The sequence below is a fragment of the Aotus nancymaae genome, unplaced genomic scaffold, assembly GCF_030222135.1.
Source record: "Aotus nancymaae isolate 86718 unplaced genomic scaffold, 86718_ANA_hifiasm-v0.15.2.pri h1tg000016l, whole genome shotgun sequence".
NCBI lineage: Eukaryota > Metazoa > Chordata > Mammalia > Primates > Aotidae > Aotus > Aotus nancymaae.
Genome location: NW_026988428.1, coordinates 75,221,808 through 75,239,953, shown reverse-complemented (window position 1 = coordinate 75,239,953; position 18,146 = coordinate 75,221,808). Strand labels below are relative to the sequence as shown.

At 43.7% G+C, this 18,146-nt stretch overlaps 1 protein-coding gene across 8 annotated transcripts in view; it reads right to left on the bottom strand.

The window, feature by feature from the left end:
• Nucleotides 1-12,543: 12,543 nt before the first annotated feature.
• Nucleotides 12,544-18,146, bottom strand: part of ETV6 (ETS variant transcription factor 6) — a 251,308-nt gene continuing 245,705 nt past the window's right edge. For all 8 annotated transcript variants that reach the window (XM_064377672.1, XM_012434274.3, XM_012434276.3 and 5 more), the window contains one exon: nucleotides 12,544-16,878. In XM_064377672.1, coding sequence (XP_064233742.1) covers nucleotides 16,773-16,878 — 106 coding nt within the window. In that variant the 3' untranslated portion in view covers nucleotides 12,544-16,772. The remainder of the gene's footprint in view (nucleotides 16,879-18,146) is intronic.

Here is an 18,146-nt window from a genome sequence, read left to right as displayed (position 1 = left end):
CCTGCTAGTGTGAAAGCAGTGGCGGGGGTGTGGACCCAGTGGTTGCAGCATCTTTAGACCCAGATCTAGCTTTGGGGAGGCACGATGACATTTCCATTACATTACATCCAGCACTGCTGCAGTGCCAGGGACCTAGCACGGGACTCTTGGTAGTCCATAAAATGGATTCTGAGGCTGCCACAGGCACCCACGGATCCTGCCAGACAGCACACTTTGGAGGAAGGTCTGCAAGCAGCAGCTGAGGCATTTGAACTTGAACTCTGGGAGGCAGAAGTCCCTGCATCCATCATGCGTGGACTGATAGGATGTCTTTTCGTGGTGTGCACCAGTCTGTTTCCACACTTGTCAGTGCTTGGCTCTGATGAACCCTTATGCTGCACCTTCCGAGACAGTTCTCCCTACTTTGGAATAAAAATTGCAGAGGTGGAAAAAGAAAGAAAAAAAGAAGCTGATAGCCTTACAGATCAACTTATCACCTACCCCTTTATCATTTATATCTATTCGATAAAGATGTCACATTAGTTCATTGTCACATGTATCACATCTCTGTATATTATAAACCCGACACTACAATGTTACAGCTTTTGCTTTAATCTCATTTTGTTTAAAGTTTTGCAATTTTAGGTGTTAGCACATGATGAGTACTTAATAAATACTTGTTAAACAAGCATTTTCTTTCTAATCATTTCTAGGGCGAGAGTGAAACCCAAGGCCTAGTTTATAGCTCTCATAGACTCTGTTTCTGAAACTGTCTATGTGTATTTATAAATCACTGAAAAACCTACTGGAGGTCCCTTTTTGGAACACCCAACTGCAGGCTTTCACTTAACAAACTAGGTTTATTCATCCTTTTTTATTTAAATTTTAGTGACCATCCAAACCTCCTTCCTCTCAACAAACCAGTTCCCTATATTTCTTCATGCAAAATCAAATATTTATGGCGTGCATTTTATTATCACGCTCTGGCATCAAGCTGTCCATAGAATTATATTTTTTTGTTTTTTGTGTGTCTTTCTGAGACTGTGTCTTATGCCTTTTCTGCTTTGACTGAATTGTCTTTTTGTGTGGTACTTTTCATAACTCAACTTGTGCTTCCTGGAACATTTTCCCCTCTCCTTTCTGTCTGCATGTTTATGCTGTTGGTTGGTGGCTTTTGAAGAACCTTTTTAATTCTTTTCCTCTGATTCCTTGCCGAAGTATTTTTCTGACTCTATGCCAAAGCCAATGAACCATACAGAGGCATGCTAGCAATGCCACTGAGTAGCTGTGTGACTTTAGGCCAGTCACTCAATTCCCATGACCTCAGTTTATGTGAAATTATCAAAGATTCCTTCTAGTTCTAACATTCTATGTTCCCATCGCTTGAACTGTACCTTTAGTGGCATACAAATGCTCTTCAACAGGAAGTGGGGTCGAAGCTGCTATGGTGATATTGTCATCTGTTCACACACACAAGTACACACAAACACGCTCCTCCTGTCTCATTATCCTCTGACACTTCTGATTTTGATTGTCCTCACTCTTAAATGCTGTTTCTGCTAATCTTTCTATTCTCACCTGTATTTAGATGCAGCCTCCTTTTTCTTCAAATACCCCCAAGGTTTACGTTCCTGAAATCTGAGGGCTGTATTCACCTCAGCTACCTGGTAGCCCTCTCCTCCTCTCCTGGCATTGTGCTGACCTGTGCCTACTCAGTCACCAGAGAGTTTTTTCCTCCTTAATCCCTTCACCAGACTGTCTCTTTCCAGATAGTCTCACCTGGGACCATGGGCTTCCATTCTGCTATGTCCCCAGCCATTTCTAGTCTATGAACAAAGTGGGCTACATTCTTATAGGTGACAGGATTCCTGAGAAAAGGCCATGAAAAAGTTGGAGAGGTTCATGAAGTCAGTATAGTGAAGAAGAGAGCTGGGATTGGCCCAAGGTGAAATTATAGCTTTGGGAAAGTATATTTTCCATACTCTTCCATATCTCTTTCAGGTACGTGTCCTTTCTTTGGTACACTACATTTCATGACATGAGTGCTCTCATTCTACCTCTTTACTTCTTAGGAAACACGACCGGCACCCCTACCTCCTTCTCAGGACTCCAAATTCCAGATCACTACCGTGTCCGATTCTTCCCTCCAACCAGACTTACTGGTCCTATGAGCACTTCTTAAAAGCCCTGTTCTCTGCTAGCCAATTCAAGAAACTTCTGTATCAAAGGCTGACAATGGTTTCAGAGTTTCCTTTTTGAATAATGTAACAGAACATGTAAAAAGGAATCAGAGGATCTTGATTTGAAACCAGGTTTTCCTGCTTTCTGTCTATGGGAACTTGACCAAGTAATTTACCCTCTCCTGAGTATCAGTTTCTTTTTTCTTAAAATGAGAGATAAAACATTTTTCATGGGGTTATGAAGTTACAGATACAGTGTAAGCAAGCACTCTTTGTAAGTACTATGCAGGGATAAAGGATTTTGAGGCCAATTCATTTGGAAAAAGAGTCATCTAGAATGATCACTATGCTAAAGTTACTTCTTTTTAATTTTTTTTCTGTTTTTCTTTGGAGACAGGGTCTCACTCTGTCATCCAGGCTGGAGTGCAGTGGTGTGATCATAGCTCACTGCAGCCTCCACCTCCTGGACTCAAGCAATTCTCCTGCCTCAGCCTCCTGAGTAGCAGGGACCACAGGCATGGGCCACCACTTCCAGCTTTTTTATTTTGTATTTTTGTAGATAGAGGGACTCACTATGTTGCCCCAGCTGGCCTCAGACTCCTAGGATCAAACAACTCTCTTGATTCAGTCTCCCAAAGTGCTGGGATTATAGGCATGAGCCACCGTGCCCACCCAATTTTTTTTTTCTTGAATAATGAAGAGGAAAGAGAGGAAAATATGAAGAGAGTAACTGGTAAGATTTGATGAGTGGGAAGTAAGATTTTTGGATAGAAGATCCCCTATTCAGCTATCCATCCATTTTCTGGAGAAAGGACTCACCCAGATGAATATAATGAGTCCTGTTACTGAATGTGTATTATGTGCCAGGCAATTTCCTTACAGTGTCTCTGCTTTTCAAAGAAACCCTTCCAAACCTTAGAGAAGGAAACAGTTACTCAAGAATCATGGATACTTTTTCCAAGATGGCACTGCTGTGGGTGGTAGAGCCAGGTTCCAAACTCGGCTTTATCTGATTCCAGAGCTGGTGCTCTTTTTCCCATACCACCCTGATCTTACTTCCCTGAGAAAGCTTAATAATGCACTCAGGAGCCTCACTCCACCCCGGGCACCTGGATCTCCTTCAAAATGTGTTCAAAAACACAAAGAGAAAGCATGTTCCAAAGTAATCTGAAGTTGATTAGCCTGAAGGCCTTTGGGCTAGACCTGTTAGAACTGCACTGAGGGCTGAGTGGTCTCCCAGAACTGGGTCTGCTGTGGAGCACCCAGTGGGGAAAGGAATGTGCCTTGGCAAGCTTGAGCTCATCCAATGGTTGGCACCCTAAATTATGAAGTGGGGGAGACTAAAGGAGCAGCTACCTCATGAGACTGCATGATTGTTTTATATTGGCGTGATTCCTGCTGGACTGCTGTGTAAGCCACATCACGCGTCTGAAGTGGAAGAAGCCCTTATAGCCAGGTGTAGAGCTGAGCGAGGTATTCTTCACGGTAAACTTCTCAGCCAGGTGGCCTGGTCCAGAAGTCCCTGAAGTGGCCACCTCTTTCCCTACTCATGTTGAATTTGAGTCCAAGTTTACACAGGGAAGGTCCTTAAGGGTAACTTTCCCTCACCACTGGCCAGGTGCCATGTCATCGTTGGCACCGAGGCAGTGTTTGAAGATAACTATGGTGATGAATCCTGGGAGCGGAGGCAGAGAATGAAGTATCCACTAGCAAGGGAGATTTATTTGATTGTTTAAAACCCTGATGACGCTGGAACAGACTAAGCCAGACCCCAAATTTCCTTTAAATGGAAAATTTTTGGTCTGGGAATAGAGCCATTTCCATGTTCTTCTAGGTTTTCCTCTGGTATTGGGGGCTGTTAGGGAAAGGAAATGAAGGAGATCCAAAATGAATTGCCCAAAGCAGATTTCAAATTGCTTGGAGAATTTGCATTCGTGTCCTGATTTGACTAACCAGCTCCAAGGGGATGCAAAGGGCACACACAGACTTTTACTAGGAGGAAGAGGTTGAGTGGGGAAAGGAGCGTTTGGATTTCTAGTCTTGGGGGAGGCTGGAGAGGAAGGATGCTCTGACTTTACAGATTGTGTCAGAAGGTAATTACCTTATTTTGGCGAAGGTCTTGACTGAGGGCTATACATGGTTTGAAGAGGTGAAGTGGCAATTGAGTTAATTAGAAACAAAAGGTCTAAGATACGTCAGCGGTTGTCGTTGGGTAATTTACCCATTCATAATTTTACGGAATTAGAAGACAGAAATGTAGCACTGGAAGGGCAGTGCGGATGTGAGTTGCGGGGAGTATATAGCAGCAGGAAAGAAGGAAGGGAACTATCATGTATGAGTTAGGATTGTTACCCATTTTCATCATTGAATCATTTTCGTAGTGCTTTGAGGAAAATAATTCTATAAGAAACCGAGACTCCAACCTTAGCTGAGCTGCCTGAGATAGGGGTTAGATGGGACACAGTGTGGCTGCTGTTCTTCCTGTTGCAAGAGAGGATATTCTCAACCTGGTCATGTGCCCCTTTTCCTTTTCTAGCCAAAGGTCGGGTGCGGTGGCTTGTGCCTGTAATTCCAGCACTTGGGGAGGCTGAGGCAGGCTATCACCTGAGGTCAGGGGCTCAACACCAGCCTGGTTAACATGGTGAAACCTGTCTCTGCTAAAAATACAAAAATTAGCCAGGCATGGTGGCGGGCTCCTATCATCCCAGCTACTTGGGCGGCTGAGGCAGGAGAATCGCTTGAACCTGGGAGGCAGAGGCTGTAGTGAGCCAAGACAGCGCCATTGCACTCCAGCCTGGGCAACGAGAGTGAAACTCCATTTAAAAAAAAAAAAGTAGAAGGCCAGCAGGGAGCAAGATGGTTGGGAGATTCTCATAGCTTGACCCCCTGGCTTCCAAGCAGCAAGACTTCTAGGACCTAGTGATGCGGCTCCTCCACATTCAGGGCTCCTTTTTGAAGTGATGTTCAAATTTCCTAGCCCCCAAGCTGAACCCAAATAATATTGTTTTGTGCATAGGGTAGCTGAGTCAGGACTTTCCTAAAAAGAAAGAGAAAACAAAATCAAAGAGCCTGGCATGCTAATTTTAAATAGAACGAAACCTACACGTTTCCTAAAGCTATTGAACTGGAACAAAACCAGATCAAAATATTCTCCGTAAACCTGAGTCAGCCCAATATTTCCCTTGGGTTGAGTCCATTGCCACAAGTAAATATCACTGAACTCTCAGGTGCTCTTTGAGGCTGAGAATATGGCCTCGTGGAGGGAGGGAGGTGCGGTGAGGTTGCCAGGCAGGGACCCAGGCTCAGACAACTCCAAGCTGTGGGAGGACTCAGGGTAGCCCCTCACCCCGCTGGGCCTCTGACCCTTCATCTGTAAAGTGAGGGGGTTGCAATCTTTCCATGATATTCAAACTGAAACAGAATGAAACAAAAACCATGGAAACTTTTTTTTTTTGAGAAGGTGTCTTTTGGTGGAATCCCCAATGTGTAGAAATGACAACAGCAGAGGTGCTCTGAGTTGAAGTAGTAGCTGGTGACTCAGTAGATCCAGACTCAATTACAGAAATCATAGCAGTTAATATGGAATATGCCATGTACTTTTATAAGCACTTTCTCTGTAATAACTCCTTTAATTCCGACAACCTTCCTTCTGAGGTGGGTACCATTATTGTCATCCTGATTTTACATTTGAGGAACCTGAGGCACAGCGTGGTTAAGTTCATGGCCTGAGGTTACATAGCTAGTGACAGCAGGTGCAGGACTTGGATCCGGGCACTCTGACTGTAGACTGCACCTGTGTAAGGATCCGGGCACTCTGACTGTAGACTGCACCTGTGTAAGGATCCGGGCACTCTGACTGTAGACTGCACCTGTGTAAGGATCCGGGCACTCTGATTGTAGACTGCACCTGTGTAAGCATCCTATGCTGTTGCTCTCAGGCCAGTCAGCCAGCTGTGTTGGGCATCAGTCTATGTCAGGGACATTAAATCAGAAGGGAATAAAGCAGAAGCTTGGTACCAATGAACTTCTAGTCTCTGTCTAGAATTCCTGATGTAACTGGCAAAATGAAAGTTGGACATTGAAGCTCAGACATTGTCCATCAGACAGAATTCTCAGGTGGACAAACCTACATCCTTTCCAGTTCTGCCCTCTCTCTGATGACAGTTTTGCTCCCCACATAGCATGTGCTGAGATTGCAAGCTGTTCCCCTGGTCCTGAGACCATAACCTCAAAATGTTTTCCCTACAGTTGGAATAGGCTAAAGTTCTGAGACAAAATGATTGACTGTATAATGCTATTTATCAGGAATGAGTCATTTATTTTATTATCTAATTTTGAAAGTCTTTGATACGCTTCCCAAGAGGCCGCCTAGTTCAGATATTCATAAAAGGAAAGAGAAGAGGGAATATGAACCTCAGAACAGTGAAAAACATTTTACCAACATGACGGAGGAAATCATTTTAAAACACATTCTGAAGATATTTTCCATTATAGTAGACATGGAATATATCTCTCTTTTATACATGACTGTTATGAATGGAAAGATACTATCTTTTGAGATGGTTTTAGATAAAGTAAAAGTGTGACTATATTTTCAGTGCATATAATACATTTCTTATTTTGTACATAAAAGTCTCATCATTTTTTTTTTTTGGTTGTTGTTGAGAAAGGGTCTCGCTCTGTCTCCCAGGCTGGAGTGCAGTGGTGCAATCTTGGCTCACTGCAACCTCCGCTTCCTGGGTTCAAACCATTCTCGTGCCTCATCCCCCCAAGTAGCTCTATAGGTGCACACCACCACGTCTAGCTAGTTTTTGTATTTTTAGTAGAGATAGGGTTTCTCCACGTTGGCCAGGCTGGTCTCAAACTCCTTAACTCGTGATCCACCTGCCTTGGTCTTCCAAAGTGCTGGGATTACAGGCATGAGCCACCACACCTGGCTAAAATTCTCATCATTTTTGTTAGTAAAAAATCATTTGCTCACCACCCCAACTAAATAGATGTTAATTTAGTAGTTGAAGAATAGCTCACAGGTGTGTTAAACCATCTCGCTGCTTGGTGTTCCCCTCCATCTGATTTCAGTTGGGTCCTTCTCAGGCTCCCAGCTTCATTCTTGAGGCATTTCTTCCCTATCACCCCTTATCCCCTTTGGGAAGCCCTGGGGCCACACATAACATAACCAAACACCTACCGATTCAGATGGGCTTCATGTTGCTGTGTGGCTTTAAGAATCGAAGACTTGGAGTCTCAGCACCAAATGCGCTTTCAATATCCTAGGCTACCGGTTCAAATTAGGGTCACTGTCTATACAACTGCCTGGAGCCACCTGATGCTGGCAGGGGGTGGCCATCAAGGGCTGTGTGTTTCTGGGGTTCCTTTTGGGGTGTCCGTAGTTTAAAGTATTTTTGAGAGAGTCGTAGTTTACTGAGACTCCCTGGACTGTTGAGAGTCATAGCCCTGGGGAGGCTGCCTGATGAACAGAACGTAGGTGATGATTTCCTGCTGTCAATTTCTCTTAATGTTTCATTTTTATTAGTATATTATTAGTACATTTTTCTATAGTTCCCATATTTGAGTCCTATGTGCAGCTCCTGAAGACAGTCCCACTTACCATATAACCAGCATGAATTGATTTATGTAGATTTTTTCCTTCTTTGGGTGTTTAACAGCTTTTTTGAAGTAAAATTATATACCATAAAACACATTCTTTATAAGGGTACAGTTTAATAAATTCTAGTAAATGTATACATTTGTGCAGCCATCATGATTATCCAATTTTAGAACATTTCCATTGTCTTCAAAAGTTCCCACTCACTTGTTTCCATTCAATCCCACTCCCATCTCCATCCCCAGGTAAACACTGTCTCCTGTCTTCATAGATTTGCCTTTTATGTAACTGAAACTAGACAACATGTGGTCTTTTGTGATGGGCTTCTTTTAACTTAATATGTTTTTGAGTTTCATTCATGTTATTACATGTATCAATGGTTTGTTTCCTTTTTGTTGCTAGATAGTATTCCATTGCCTGGTTCTACCACGTTTTATTTGTCTATTCATCAGTTGATGGATGTGTGGATTGTTTCTGGATTTTGTCTTTTTTTTTTTTTTGAGATGGAGTCTTGCTCTGTGGCCCAGGCTGAGATGTAGTGGCGTGATCTCAGCTCACTGCAGCCTCTACCTCCCAGTTCAAGGGATTCTCCTGTGTCAGCCCCCCTAGTAGCTGGGATTATAGGTGTGAGCCACTGTGCCTGGCCTTTTTTTTTTCTTTTTCTTTTTGAGACAGGGTCTTCTTCTGTCACCCAGGCTGGAGTGTAGCGGTGTGATCAGTGCTCACTGCAGCCTCAACTTCCTGGGGTCAAGCAATCCTCCAACCTCAGCTTTCCAAGTAGCTGGGACCATGGCGTGTGCCACCACACCCAGCTAATTTTTAATTTTTTTGTAGAAATGGGGTTTCACCATGTTGCCCAGGCTGGTCTCAAACTCCTTAGCTCAAATGATCCTCCTACCTCAGCCTCCCAAAGTGCTGGGATTACAGGCGTGATCATAATGCTGCTGGGCTGGGTGCAGTGGCACACCCCTATAATCCCAGCACTTTGGGAAGCTGAGGCAGGTGGATCACTTGAGCCCAGGAGTTCGAGACCAGCCTATGCAACATAGAGAGACCTTATTTTTACAAAAAATAAAAAAAGTTAGCCAGCGTGTGGCACATACCTGTAGACCCGGCTAATGAGGAGGCTGAGATGGTAGGATTGCTTGAGCTCAGAAGTTTCAGGCTGCAGTGAGCTGTGATTGCTCTACTGCACTCCAGCCTGGTCAACAGAGTGAGACCCCATCTCAAAATAAAGTAAAATAATGCTTCTACAAATTTTTGTGTATAAGTCTTTGTGTGGACATGTTTTCATTTCTTTGAGAAGATACTTCGGAGTGAAATTATTTGGATATGACAAATTAATGCTTAACTTTTAAAGAAGCTGCCAAACTGTTGTCCAAAGTGGCTGTGGCATTTTACATCCCCACCAGCAATGTATGAGGGTTCTAGTTTCTCCACCTCCCAGCCACCACTCGGTATTGACAGTCTTTTTATCATAGCTGTTTGTGGATGTGTCATGTTAACTCGCTGTGGCTTTAATTTACCTTTCCTTAGTGACGAATAATGCTGAGCATCTTTTTGTGTGCTTAACAGCCATTTCTAGAAGTTCTTTGGTGAACTGCCTGTTTAAATCTTTGACCATTTTAAAATTGGGTGTTCATCTTACTGAATTGCAGAAGTTCTTTCTCTATCTCGGATACAAGCTCTTTATCAAATGACTCGCACATGTTTTCTTCCAGTCTGTAACCTGACATTTCATTTTCTTAATATGGTGTTTTTTGAGGAGCAAGTTTTAATTTTGATGACGTCCAATTTATCCATTTTTTTTATTTTATGGATTTTTTGGCGTCATATTCAAGAAATCTTTGCCTAAATTAAGGTAACAAAGAGTTTCTCTGGCTTCACTCCCATTTAAAACACTTGTTAACATATACCTTGTGCCAGGCCCATGCAAGGGGCTGGTAGTAAACATGTGCATGAAATACCTTTAGAGAGCTCCAGTAGGGGACAGAGGCACATGAGCAATTCATTGCATGGAGGCATTTAGTTGCTTTTACGGAACTGCTTGCAGCTGGGCACCGAGGTAGCGCTTAGCTCTCCCAGAGGCATCCGAGGAAGCAAAGGTCAACAGGTGGATGGTCTGATATGGGATCTCATGACCAAAATTCTGGTTGAGAGAAAAGGCATAAACACCTCAGAGGACTCCAGGAGGCCATTGCTAAGAGGGTTTGGGGAGAAGAAATAGTCTTCCGTTGTCTCAGAAGAGATTAAACAGTTGTTCCTCAGTGGTTTTTACTAACAGAAATCTATCGTCTTAATTTGGCAGAGACCGAAGGCCTTAATTTAAAAAAAACAATAAGAAACCAGTGAATCTGTTAAGTACTAACAAACAGGATTATCTGATTTTAATGTCAACATCTTGGACCGTCTGGATGGAAGATCTGCTCATCCATCCTGTCGATGCCTTTGAGAACATCAAGAATGGCACTGTTAGCTTTCTATCTGCTTTTAGCAGCGATCAAGACTGGCCTTTCTAGAGGCTGATGCAGTGATGCTTGGAGTTCTCATTGCTTCCTGTAAGAATGATGACCATGAGGCGTCTGGTTAGGAATGTCTGTATGAAGGTCAGTACATGAATCGCTGTTCCTTCAATTGGTGAAGAGGCTTTTGATCATGTTGTTTACTCTTGATGATGCCCTAAAAAGGAACAAGCAAACTTCTCACAGAGCAGGACTGGAGCTAAGGACCATTCTAGGGAGGAATTAGCAGAGGAAAACAACAAAGAGAGGGGTTCAGTCAGCTTTGCATTATGGTCAGCATCTCAGGGCCTGAGGGAGACTGCACTCTCACTACTCAAAGTGTGGTCCCTGGGGTGGTGTGGCGACTCACGCCTCTAATCCCAGCACTTTGGGAGGTGGAGGCAGGTGGATCACCTAAGGTCAGGAGTTCAAGACCAGCCTGACCAACAAGGTGAATCCTGCCTCTACTGAAAATACAAAAATTAGCTGGGTGTGGTGGCGTGTGCCTATAATCCCAGCTACTTGGGAGGCTGAGACAGGAAAATCGCTTAAAGCCAGGAGGCAGAGGTTGCAGTGAGGCAATATCGTATCACTGCACTCCAGCCTGGGTGATAGAGCGAGACTCTGTCTCAAAAAAAAAAAAAGTGTGGTCCCCGGACCAGCACCATCAACACTACCTGGAGTTTGGCTTGTTAGAAGTGCAGAACCTCAAGCTCCATACAGAAAGTAGGGTAGACGAACAGAACTCTGTCCAGACTTCCCAGGATATTACTGAAGCAAAATCTGTTTTTTTCCCTGAGATCATCTGATGATTCATAAACACTTTCAGGTTTGAGAAGCACTGCTCTAGCCCAGTGGTTCTAGAGTCCTCTGCAAGTGCCCTGGCTAAATGCTCATCTGGGCTCTGCTTAATAATTTAGGGGACAGATAGCCAAGGTCAGTTAGCAGATGAGAATGATCCTTTTATTTTTCTTTTTAGATCAGGCGGGTTAGGCAGATAAGTAGGCATAAGTGGATAAATTGCTTTGCTCTAATTTGCAAGGGCAGGTCAGCTGTTAAGAGTTACCCTTTAAAACAGCTCCTCTTTACAGCAAACTGATTGCTTAAAAGGTTTTGAGGAAACAAGATGATGACTTTGGTATGTGATTCTCTGTCCACTTAGGCTCATTCCACAGTATATCTACCATTAAGAAAATGGGGTATTATTGTGTGTGAGTACTATTAATGCAAATTAGTTGTCATCAATTATTTTGAGTTTATTGTTTAAATTGCTACAAGCCCTTTCATACTAAGATAAAGAAATTGATAGCAGTGACTCTCAAAATTTAGTGCGCATCAGAATCACCCAGAGTGCTTGTTAAAACATATGAAGTTTCTGATTCAGTTTATGGGGTGGGAACTGATAATTTGCATTTCTAGTAGTTCTCTAACGCTGCATTATAGAAATAGCTTCAAATGCATTTTTAGCATCACAGAAAATATCTAGACCCTTATTTGATACTGTGCTCTGATCATACAGAATATAGGGCCAAATTTCAGCACTCATTCTCAGGGGATACAGAGTAACCTGGTTAACTTAAATACAGAAGTAAACTAGTAACATTTCCTGAGACTGTTGATTTCTTAGACATTTCAAACCTCCATCTGATTTGCTAAACAGCAGTGCATTTGCTTTGTTTTCCATTCTTCCCTTTATTTGCACCCACCTCTGATGGCAGATAGTTCTGGTCAACTGCGGAATGTTTGATCTTGAACTTCTAAGTGCCCACTGGTTGGTGGGTGGCTCTGTTGGTCAGGCTGGCTGGGACATCTGAGCATGTGGGCTGGCTCTGAGCTGTGTGACCTTCTAGACCATTACAGTCCTGTGTTTAGTCATAGGATCTATCCCAGCGCTTACGCCTTCATCACCTTGTAGGCTCAGACCTCTGATCTCAGCAGATTTACAGGGCAATTCTATTGTGTGAGGATATGGTACTGCTGAGTTCTCAGTGAGCTAACGGGACCCAAGCACCACAGCATGGGACCCATGCATCTCTGATCGGGGTTCCTCTTGGCAATTTTTCCACCTGTGGCAACTGCTCAGGTTGGAATGGTTCACTCTGACCTTTCTGGTGCCACTTGTCTAAAGGTCGTCTGCAAACTGCTCTGCAGTGGAGGCTTCCTGCCAGAGAAAAACCATGACTGCCCTTTATACCGTAATTGAGTGGAGACAGGATTTACCTCATCGGAGCACCTTGTCTGACTCCATTTCATATTATTAAAAACAGAGACTCTGGACTTCATGTTTTTTTATAAAAAATTTATTGAGATGATGTAATTATAGGCTTTTCTTTAAAAATTATTTGCAACTCACTGGCCCTGAGAAAAGGCATTTTTTTTTGTTTTTTTTTTTTCTTTTTTGTTACATTCATTTGATTCAGTCCCTTATAAACCCCACACCTCATAAACAAGAGATTAGAAACTAAACAAAAAGGGGAAAAAAATGAAAATTCTAGATTCGTTCTGGTTTGCAGGTGGTTGCAGTCACAAAGAGAAATCATCAAGAATGTTCACTTGGCGTGTGTGAAAGAGTCAGGGAGTCTGCAGTTTAGTGTTGAAGCAGTTGGGTCAAAAGAGGATCAAGTTAGTCTTCTGTGGGTTTTGGGCAGGGATTATTGTGCCCCCCTCCCACCCCACTGGCTTCCTTGTGTCACACCCTTTATTTCTACTCAGAAGAGGGGCAGGATGAGAGTCAACAGCCTCTGACTAGCACCAAATGCTTGGGCAAAGCAAACTGCCCCTTTTTTCTTGCTGTGTTTTCCCAAATCTTTTATCTTCAGTTTCCTGGGTGGGAATGGGTCAGACAGGGTAAGCTCTGGCTGGCTCCTAATCCTAATTCCGTCCTTGGCATCTGTCTGCTCCTAGAGCAAGTCACTTCACCTCCCTGACACCCAGGTTTTGTTTTGTTTTTTGCAAAAGGGAGTTCATATTTCAAAAATGTATTCGGACTAGGAGCCTAGGCAGTGAAAGGTGGGAACAGTGGTTATGTCATCATTTCAGTAAATTCTGTCACAGCCATTTGAATTTCAGCTAAAGCGACATTCTCATTTGGACAAGATATCAGTATCAAAAGACATTGGATCAGACGGTTCCAAACATACTGTTGAAAGGAGAAAATTGGTCTATTCTTTTCTGTGGGGACACCCCCTCCTCCCCAAAGGATTTGGGACATTGGCGATGCCACCTTGAGCAAGACCAAGTCACCCTGGGTCAAGATCTTAGAGTTCATGTTACCTTCAACATAGCGAGTCTAGCCAATTACCAGTGCTTTCTTATAGAGAGGAGATGGCCTGGCTAGCCTGAGATGTAGGAACGAGAACTTCAAGACCCAAGTGAGAGTGCACATCCATCATGTGGCAGGGCTCCTCTGCATTTTCTTCTTCTTTCAGATTTGTCTCCTGACAAGACCCCTCATACTTAGTGTTGAAATGAGAAATTTTATGCTGGGTGGATTAGGCAGGTACAGTATAAACACTGAAAGCAGGGATTATGGCTGATTGACCTTTGGGTCCCTCACAGTGTCCAGCAGGTGCTTCATCAAAGTTTGCTAATTGAATCTGAAATCTTTAGGGTCTGCCGTGTGTAAATACCGTATCCAGGTGCTGGCACTACCCAGATCTTCTCACAAAGAACACATGAAGGGGACATTTGCAGTTAGGGGAATTAAGAAATCATTATTGGTAGTACAGATTGATATCCCTTATCTGAAATGCTTGGGACCAGAAGTATTCTGGGTCTTGGGTTTTTTTTTTTAATCTTGGAATACTTGCATCTATATAAAATGAGAGATTTTGGGGATGGGCACAAAGTGTAAACATAAAATTCATTTATGGTTCATATACACTTTATACACATAGCTTGAAGGTAATTTTATATGATATTTGAAATAATTTTCTATATAAAACACTTGTGTACATCGAACCATCAGAAAGCAAAGGTGTTAGGCATGGAATTCTCCACTCATGGTGTTGTAGCATTCAAGAAGTTCTGGATTTGGGGGCTTTTGGGGTTTTAACTATTCAGATTAGGGATGCTCAGCCTGTACGTGGATGGGAAATAAGGATTATATTGGAATGAGTGACTTCTGTGTCTTCTTCAAGTGGCTGAAGGTATTGTCCTGTCTTACATATTTTCCTGGTATATTACTTTAAATCTAGAAATCCTTGGGGCAAAAGGGGATTTCCCTCCATAATTCAACTGTAAGATTCTCTGTACAGTAAGAGGCTGAGTTCTTGCACTTGGATGAGGAGGCCAGATTGAGAGGCTCTCATTGTAGCAACATGATGCCCTGGTATCTGATTTCATATTCATACAGAGGGATGTGTAAAAATCCCTCTCTGTTCTTAAAATCTGTGGCTTTCACAACACCTCAGGTATTTGGCTTAATCTCTGCATTTGCAATACAACACCCGTCATCTTAGACGCTGAAATAGGGATCACTATGTCCTACTGAACGCTCTCAAAAGACACCTGCAGCGTGCTGAGATCCGGCAGAATCTCATCACCATTCAAGCAGACTGAGACCCTCTCGCCTCACACAGAAGATCCCTGACCTCCTGGAAGGTCGAATGGGAAGTGTCTGTGACAGTGGGAGCAGGCTGGCTACCCCTGGTGTCTACCTGTGCCCTGATAAGAGGCAAGGACAGAGCAAAGCTGAAGACAGCCTTGATCAGCTCAATTCCAGTGTCCTTGAACCATAGTCCATCTATCTGCACCCTAGGTTGGTGTCCTTCTAAGGCCCAGGAAAAATTCCTCTTGTCTGTGTGACCCAACCTCTGCATGTCTGACTCAATTCAGAAAAGGCTACGGAGAAGCCCGGGGATCTGGCAGTTTCACCTGGGAGCTGCTGCTGAGGGCACATACGTATCCCAGAGGAGCTGTGAGTTGCTCCCCTAGCTGAGTGGAGGAAACAGAGGGGAATGAGGAGTGGGTGCTTTGTAAGGCAGGTCTAATATGGATTAAAAGAAATTGTACTCCAAATATTGGATTTCTGAGCCCTATAATGGAAGAGTCAATTTAGATGGCTAGAAAAGGAAAAAAAATCTAAAACAGCTTTCTAGAAATATCTGTTATCATCAAAAATACTAAGAAGCGGCACTCCCTCATTTTACAAGATACCATCGATCTTAGTTTGAGGTGAAAAAGTGCCACAAATGGGTCCTTTCTGAGACAGAGCTATGGAAGAAAAAATAATGCATCAGAGGAATTTCCTGTCTGCCCAGGCTGGGCAAACACTGGTTGCAACTGAGACTGACCTCTGGGATCCTCAGTCTCCAAGGCTCTGTGTCCAGTGGAGACCAGGAAACTTCTTTAAAAAAGGCTAGGAATTGAAAAAAAAAAATTAGGTGAGGGCATGAAACTGACCACAAGATGGCCTTTGGAATGGAGCAGAGAGTTTTTCTTTCTCACTAGCTTCTGTTACCTGCTTTGGAAAAATAAATCCCCACTGCAGAGTATTTTTTGCCCAGTTTCTGGACTGCCGGGCCTGTGTGGTCTTTTCATATTTTCCACTTTGCAGTGCTCCCAAGCTAATCCCAAGCTGCCGAGGTCTTCCAACTTGGACAGCCTTCCATCCTTATCTTATGCCTTAGGCGTGTGGTGCTCACAGCCGTCTCAGGGACGGCTTTTTGGACTAATCTGCAGTACAGCAGTTATCTGTGATGATTTGGGCCTCCCTCAGATGGGTGGCCAAATGCTGGGATGTGGGTTCGATTCTGTGCTGCTGGCCACAAAGCACCCAGGTCACTGATTCTGTTTGGGTGCCAACAATCCGCAAGACTCTCTAAGAGGCTGAACTCTGCCAGAAGGCATCTGAATCTCAATAGTAGGCAGGGAGGGAAAACAGAGGGGACCACGGGAAGAACAGAGGAAGAGAGAGAAAAAGAGAGCTCTCCTTTTATCTTTTTTAAAAGCATATTTTTTTTCAGCCAAGACCCAACAGTAACAGGAACAAACCTGATCCACGTGGCAGGAAAAAGAGGAATCTGAACCCCTCTGCAAGTATTCTCTCTCCTGACCAGCTGGGCTTGCTGCACTTTGTGAGATTTGCAAAAAATATATATAATAGATATATATTTCCATAGGAAAACAACATCAGATGTCTTCCCCTAGATGAATGATGAAGAGTCAAACTGCATGTCCTTAAAAAAACAAAAACACCATGAAACTAACAACAGTGGAAGGGTGAGGGTGAGGAATTACAGATGGAGAGATTCCAAATGAGAAGGAAACGTGACATGCAAGTCCCAGCCTCATGCCCTCCGCCAGAATTCCAGCCCCGCCTTTGCTGGGTGGTTTGTCTAAGGTGCTCCAGGGTCCCTCTTGGTCTGCAAGAGAAGTGTCCCTGCCATTTCTGGGTTACTTCCTTTTCCACTCTCCTTAGCCCGCCTGCTCGGTCGCACCTCCAGCAATCCTGGTGGGCAGGGGTTCCCTGGGCTGCTGGCCCACTGAGGTGGACTGTTGGTTCCTTCAGCATTCATCTTCTTGGTATATTTGTTCATCCAGCTCCTGGGACTCTAGGTGCTCCAGACGGTCTGTTCGGCCGCTCATGATTTCATCTGGGGTTTTCATAAACCTTTGGAAGAAGAAGTGGAGGAGTTAAGAGATTCCACTTTCCTAAAGCTGTCTTCACTTTGAACTCTAGCCTATATATAAAGTAAGCCTCCATCATCTTATACAGCTGGAGAGCTACTGAATCTCAAGATTAATGCTAACAGTGCAAATTAGGAAAAGGTACACCTTCCTCTGACTGTCTGAAAAGAGGCAAAATGATTATTTAAAAAGACTAGGGCCAGGCATGGTAGCTCATGCCTATAATCCTAGTGCTTTGGGAGGCCAAGGTGGGAAGAAGATAACTTGAACCTAGGAGTTTGAGACCAGCCTGGGCAACGTAGTGAGACCCCACCTGTACCAAAATAAACATCTGGATATGGTGGTGTGCACCTGTAGTCCTAGCTACTTGGGAGGCTGAGGTGGGAGGATCCCTTGAGCCCAGGGCCACTGCACTCTAAACTGGGTGAAAGAAAGAGATCCTATTAAAAAAAAAAGAAGTCTAGGATGTCTATGAGGTAGTGAGCACCCTTTGGGACTGTGTGGTGCATTACTGCATGACCATACGAGAAAGCCTTGGTCCAGATCATGTTCATGTTTCTTTTAGAGAATTAGATTTCACAGACTGATGAGAGCTATATATCCACTTCCATTCCAGACTGTGAGCCCAGGAAATGGTAATCAATCAAAACTTAAATTTCACTCAAAGGATATAGTTAAATGTTAAGTGGAAAGTGCTGATAACAGGACAATGTAGTGGAGCTTCTGGAAAATTAGAAAGGGAAAAAAAAAATCTTTTACGACATTATCACAGATTCACCCAAAATGCCAGCAATGAACCCTCTGCAGTCTGCCTACCTTTGCAGCTGGGGTGTACAGCAAGCCTCATCTTCCTGCTCAATGGGTTAAACTGGAAGTGACCTCAATGACATGTTTTGACCGTGATTTACATGGCTAGGGAAGGCAGCCTGGTTGCAGATGTCCCGCATTCCCTGTAGGAGCACCCTTTCCACTCCCCGTCTGTGCCTGCACACCTTTCTCTCCCTCCCCATATACTCCGCCCCTGCACCAGATAAACTCTCTTAGAACTTACATTTTCTCTCATTACTCCATATGCAAAAGCCTCCAATGACCACTCATCAAGTCAAGAATACATCCTTTGGTCTGCCCACCAGGTCCTTCTACCATATTTACCTGGGAAGCTCTTATTTTCCACTGTTCACCAGTCTGAACCCACTGCAGTCTAGTGGTCTCGGCTCCTGTATAAATCACAGTGCATGCTCTCCTACACAT